Here is a 6383-nt window from a genome sequence, read left to right on the forward strand (position 1 = left end):
ATTGGTAGCTCCATCTGCAGAGCCTCTGCTCATATTTCTCTCAGTGTACTGGCCAAGTTGCTCCTGCTGGCCGCTAACAATGCAGATCAAGAGATGAGCGCGTCCATTTCAGTCTGCGGATCGCCATTGTTCCACTTGGCATGTTGTTGTTTTAGGAGCTCGCTAAAAAGACAAATGTGGTGTGCGGATGCGGATGTGGATGCGGGGGAGTTGCTCCCGACTTAGTAAGGCTCCAGTTCGAGCTAGTAAGCCAGTAAGCCAGCCAGCCAGCGCGTGTTAGTTCCACTCGTTAAGGATTTACGAGCAATTTTTATCACTTTGAGGATCGCTGACAAATCCGGCAACAACAATGCAATGCAACATGCGCATAATAATGGCAAGTTGTCCGGCATACAGCATGTATATATAAATACACATATATGTATATATATATATGTGCTGGTGGGGATATATGCCACGGCTATGTGCTATGAGCCATGAGACAGGAAGCGCACTCGGCTGTCTCATCGTTGTCGCTGATGTGGCCAAAAGTGGCCAATAAAACCCCAGCGACGATGTCACCGGGCAGCAACAATTGCAGCAGTTGCAGTTGCTGTTGCAGTTGCAGCAGCGATGACGACGAATTATAGCAAAGTAATCGCAGTGGACTCTCCAGTTGCCAGTGCATCCTTTGTCCACCTTGATAATACCCTTTCAAGGAGTAGGATATGCCAAAGCCAACTCTTATATACCTTGATATATAAGTATTATAAATATATGCAATATGCCATAAATCAATTTATAGTGTATAAATCATCAACTAATCAAGTTAATTTATATATTTATTATATTTATCTATACACATTGGAAATCCCAGAGTATTCAGAGTTTCCCAACTTTATTTTCCTCTCCACCTTACTTATTTATTTCGCATCTTTCCCCCTTATTTTTTTGTACATTTTCCTTGGCCAATATCGTTGGCGGCTTTTGGCGTTGATTTCCCTTCCAATTTATGTGACATATTGATTTTAAATTGATGATAGTCTATTTTGCGTTGGCCAGCCAACGGAGGAGCGAACAAAGCCGAACGAAACCAATTTATTTTAGCCATTTTAAATTGGCATTTTCGCTGGGTACGCAGCAGCGTCCGCGCTGCATTTGGCCAATGCGTTCGGGCCAGGCTCATATGACTTCATCAGCGGTTTATTGTCGACGGAGACGAGTTGGCTGGCTCTTTGGACTGCTGAGCTTCTTCTTCTGGTTTTCTGGACTTCTGGCCTTCTGCCTTTCTGGCTGGGAAAATGGCAGCGGACTGGCCTGCCTGCTCCATTCATAGGTGCGCATTTAAATGCAAATTTAATTCAATTAATGATGCATCAAATGCAGCCAATGCCTAATTGCCATGCGATGATCGTCGTCCATGTCCCGCGTATTTATTTTTATTTCATTTCATTTACTTTTTCTATTGCCCATCCTGCAGGATTCGCAGCAGAAGCCGCAGCTGCCGCTTGACAATATGGATGATTTAGTAGTCGCTGCCGTTGGGTTGTCGTGTCTGAGGCACCATAGGCGTAATTAGACAAGCATTGTGCAAAAGCGTTAATTAAAAACCGCAGAGACACACAGCCAGTTGCCATTTTTCCACCGACTATTGACTGCCAGCTGCGCCAGCGCCACGACTTCAATCTCACACTTGGAGATACATTTGCTCAAAAAACTACGGACTATAAGATACATTTCGGAACACATTTATCTATAAAGAACAGTTTATGAGAAGTTATTCCAAAGTTACTCCAAGACAAAGTTTACGACTAGTCAGTTTCATTTTACAGACTTCTCTCAAGAATGTATCTTATAAAGTGTCCAGTTTGTTGAATATGATTTATTTCCAATTTCTGCCATTTAATGTAGAATGTATTCCTTTGCCAAAAGATCTTATTTTTGCAAGTGCAGCTCCGCAGTGTCGATTCCGTAATGAGCCCGCGCATCGATTGCGTAAGTTCTCCGCGGATGCATCTGCTCCCAGTTTCCAGGGCCCATTCCCATTCCCATCTCCCGAGTTGCATGTCCTCAGGTCCTCGAGTCCCATTAGTGCCCCGTGCAGCGGGGATGGGGATGGTGATGGCGCTGCAGCAATCAGCTAATAATTTCCTCCTAAGCGATCTGTGCTCGAGCTGCCATGGGGCATGAATGGGGCTCCATGCTCATGCGTATTTATGAGCTTCATGGATTCCTGTTCGCTGTCCGCCCAGCGTTGAGTGCCTGGGATTTCGGATTGATTTTGACGCCAATCGGTGGCGTCAGGGGAATCCAAATGGGATTTTGAAGAGCTTATATACATTGTAGAAGGGGTCACAGCTAAAGTGTTAAAAATGTTACAAAGCTCAGCCTCAGAAAAACTTTTCAAACCTTCAATATAGCTAGCAATATCTAAAAGTTCAAAGCAAGTTTTCACATTTTTCATTCACTGCCACAACGAAAAATAAATTAGGCATCTTCAGGATGATAAGTTTCCTGAAATTAGCCAGGAATCCTGGCCAGCTGCTGCTTCCTTGCAGTGGAGTGCTGCAATCCCAGTGGCTTCGTGGACAGAAGACCATGCCGGTGTACGACTACCGTTGCCCAAATCCACCCAAGTGGGGCTACTCGGCCTTTGGGCGGAACCAGAAGACATGGGGCGAGTGGACCTGTGCCAGGTTGGATGACCTGCTGAACTGGGGACGCAAGGGATCCCTGTGGCCGCTGACCTTCGGCCTCGCCTGCTGCGCCGTGGAAATGATGCACATTGCGGCTCCTCGCTACGACATGGATCGCTACGGAGTGGTGTTCCGGGCATCTCCTCGCCAGGCGGACGTGCTCATCGTGGCCGGAACCCTGACCAACAAGATGGCACCGGCCTTTCGAAAGGTCTACGACCAGATGCCCGAGCCCAGATGGGTCATATCCATGGGCAGTTGCGCCAATGGTGGCGGCTACTATCACTACTCCTACTCGGTGGTTCGCGGCTGCGATCGCATTGTTCCGGTGGACATCTACGTGCCCGGATGTCCGCCCACCGCTGAGGCCTTGATGTACGGAATCCTGCAGCTGCAGAAGAAGGTCAAGCGCATGAGGACCCTGCAGATGTGGTACAGAAAGTAAAGGGCATTCTTGTTAGGATTTCAGTAAATAAATGATACCTTGTTAAGTAAAGTGTTTCTGGGGTGGTGCAACCCATAAGTTGAGTTAGGCTTAAATCGATCCCAACCTAATCCGATCACTGCCTTACCCAAAACGAAGTCAAAGAGTTAAGCGCATCAGTTCCAGCATCCAGGCTCAGAAAGTCGCTTAGTCAGCCGAATAGGACTCGTGCTCACCTGCAAGGATCGGTTTCATGTCCCGCAAAGGACCTCTTGAAGCGAGTCCTGCAGACAATGCTCGGAGACAATAAACACTTCTGGCGGCACTGTCTCTCAAGTGGCGATGAAATATGAAGGGTTCTTGAGGCATATGAAAGGATTTCGTTGTTTCCCATTTTTTCGAGCCAGCCCGAAAATCCTTTTTGCGAATCTGGCGACACCGAGCACTTGAACTTGGTGGGAACATCATTAAATCCCCGTTCGAGTGCGGTGAGTGCATTAAATTGTGGGACAACTATCGCATTAGTGTAATCCATGTGCGACACACCCACAAAACTGGCAGATCCTCGACCTGAATGGAAACTCTCGAGAGTGAAGGACTTGAATGAATGAGCACCTCCTCATTCATCGAGCGGCGAGAAAAGGACCTGCACACTCTGAAAATCGGGACAAAGGCGCAGCAGGCAGCCCGCCGATCCTCGGGGTTCCTGGGAATCCTCTCGTGACTCGCACAATTCCTGCGAATAAGAATGGCTGCGTGGGGAAATTAACTTGTCTCAATCGCACAGCAATAAAAATTAATAACAAAGCCACTGGCAACTTGTTCGCCTCCATTGTGCAGGCATTAAATAAATTTAACAGCTCAATGACTTGTCGAAAGGTGCTGGGAGAATCCAGGGGCTCCTGGGGCTCCTGCGTCTCTGCAGAATCGAAATCAGTGGACCGTTCGCAGCCAGGCAAGCATATCTTAATTAGCAGACCCCGGCCCACATTAACCTTAATTTTGCTCTTTTTTATTTTACCGATTTCTGCTTAATTGCGGCGCCGAGGCGCCAACGAAAAAGCTTCGCAAGTGCACAGGCGAAATGTTGTTAACAATTTACTTGGAAGTAAACTCAGTTATTCAGTAAGAATATCCAAGAGAAAATCGTTAATATAAGTTGGTGCGTATATCTATATTATTTTTAGATTTTTTGAGATTTTTTTCAGTGCACTTGTAGCGACTTTTCGCTGGGATTTCCAGTGGAGTGTCCAGCGGCGCATGCTCAGGATTTGCACTTGAGTGAAAAGCGGGTAATCTGGAGACGGGGCCACGACCACCGTGGTGGGTGCTACCTGCAGATCCGCAGCTCGCCAGCGATTGCTGGGCAAAAGGAGTGGGTTCGGCCAATGTTCCACGGGCAATAAATTACGTCAGACGCGCAGATCGGGCAGAAATGCCCAACGAATTGTGTGTGTTTAACACCTAATCGCCCGTAATGCTGACCATCCGATTGTGAGGTCCTCCAAAAAGTGTACAAAAAAAAATAAGGAGACTGACTCGCCGCCAAAATGGGTGCAACAATAGATATTCAGAAAGCAGCATCTAGTGTTCATTCATTCATTCGTTCATTCATTTGTTCAGTGCCCCAGTGTGGCACTCATTCATTCATGCCTCATAATGAAATTGTTGGATGCTTCTTCTTGGGCTCTTTCCCATTTTATTTGAGCATTGTGAGCTGGCGGAGATTTATGTTCATGAATGTAAATGCCTTCTTCAAATCTTTTTTATTGGCATTATGCGGAATTGATTTGTTGCCTCGTTGGGCTCTTTCATAAAATTATTATCACACCTTGGGAATTCGAGTCCAGAACTGAATCTGATCTGATCTCCATTCTTTTGGGCAGAGTTATTAAGCTGATTTTAATTGCGTTCCGTGCGTTTGGCTGCTTTGATCGGGCCTCGTAAATCTAATTTAGTGTTCTTCGAAATTTAGACGTTTCCTAATTATGCAACGGACGAACGCCAAACAGATCTTCTTCTGAGTGGGGCGATGTTTTGTGCCTTGTTTTCGATCGGATTTGATTGAAATTTATCGCCAGTGCATTGACTACAGATCCGTAATCTTCGCTAGGGCGTTGTCCAATGTGGCTTACATAAATATCTTGGCCCTGACCAATCTTGGCCCAAAGTTATGGGAAGTCGTCAGCGCGCTAAGCCGTTATGGATACTTTACAAAGCCATAACGATGGGATCTTGACATTAGTTATTCGGGCTTGTTTCGGTCGTCCAGCGATCATTTGTTGAATAAAAGTGAAAATTTGTTATTTGTTGCACTCGGTTTGTCGTTGTTTTCGGCGATAGGAATCTTGATTTATATTATAAGTGGGGTTTATTTGAAATCAAACTTAATTTTTAGTTATCTCAAAAGGTTTCGAATGAACCTATTTCTGTTATAGAAGCTTGAAGAAATTAACCAACTTAATGTTTAAGTTTTTACGATTTTTCTGCATCGTTATGATCTTTTTGGCCACCATCATCACCATCGTCGTCATCATCATCGGTGTGTTGGCCCAAATTAGTCGCCAAGCTGCCAAAACGTTTAGTACGCAGCTCTCACCAGAGAATTTCAGTTTCTTCCCCGCCAATTGTCCATTTGTCATGCGGACAATAACGTTGACATACATTCGGCCAGGTCCTTTGTTTTTGCCAGCTCGCAAAACCCAAACCCAAACCGCAAACCCAACTTGGGGCTCATTTTCAATGGGGGGGAGAGTGTGTGGAGATCCGCTGCCCGTCTGCATTGCGCAATAAAACAGGAGTCGCCAAGGAATTGAGAAGGAGAATCCATCATTAATAAGCCCTAAAGTGGCTGCCCGATGGCCGCTCCAGGCGGGCAATAAAAACAATGGCCAAAATGGGCAATGAGCGGCCAACGCAGAGCGGCAGCAACATGTGCACTTGTTGATCTTGTTGTAGTTGCAAATGCACTGAGCAAAATACTAAGCTTAATTCATGATTAATAAAGTAATAAAATAAAGTAATAAACAAAAAACCTCATCAGCATAACATTATTTTGTACACAACCTTGCCATAGCTTATATTATTATAAATCTAATTATTTATTTATAAACTATTTCGCTCAGTGCAGCACCCTTGCTGTTGCAGCTTGCAAACAAGCGAGCAGCAAAAAGCTGCAACAGGAGGAGGAAAAACCAAACCGCTTTAGGCCATTTAAGGCAACGCAATTAATTATTTTTTAACTGTTTTGTCATTTCGGAATGCAGCCAGCAGCCATCGTTGGC

At 45.4% G+C, this 6383-nt stretch overlaps 1 protein-coding gene across 1 annotated transcript; it reads left to right on the plus strand.

The window, feature by feature from the left end:
• The first annotated feature begins 2381 nt into the window (after nucleotides 1-2381).
• On the plus strand, nucleotides 2382-3166 carry LOC6730057 (NADH-quinone oxidoreductase subunit B 2). The gene has a single exon (XM_002105314.4). It carries the CDS (start codon nucleotides 2482-2484, stop codon nucleotides 3118-3120), a length of 639 nt encoding a protein of 212 aa, XP_002105350.1. The 5' UTR covers nucleotides 2382-2481; the 3' UTR covers nucleotides 3121-3166.
• Nucleotides 3167-6383: the final 3217 nt, after the last annotated feature.

The sequence above is a fragment of the Drosophila simulans genome, chromosome 3R, assembly GCF_016746395.2.
Source record: "Drosophila simulans strain w501 chromosome 3R, Prin_Dsim_3.1, whole genome shotgun sequence".
NCBI lineage: Eukaryota > Metazoa > Arthropoda > Insecta > Diptera > Drosophilidae > Drosophila > Drosophila simulans.

What these genes read in the sequence shown, in the direction of transcription:
- LOC6730057 (XM_002105314.4), top strand. Translation starts at nt 2,482, where the DNA reads ATGATAAGTTTCCTGAAATTAGCCAGGAATCCTGGCCAGCTGCTGCTT.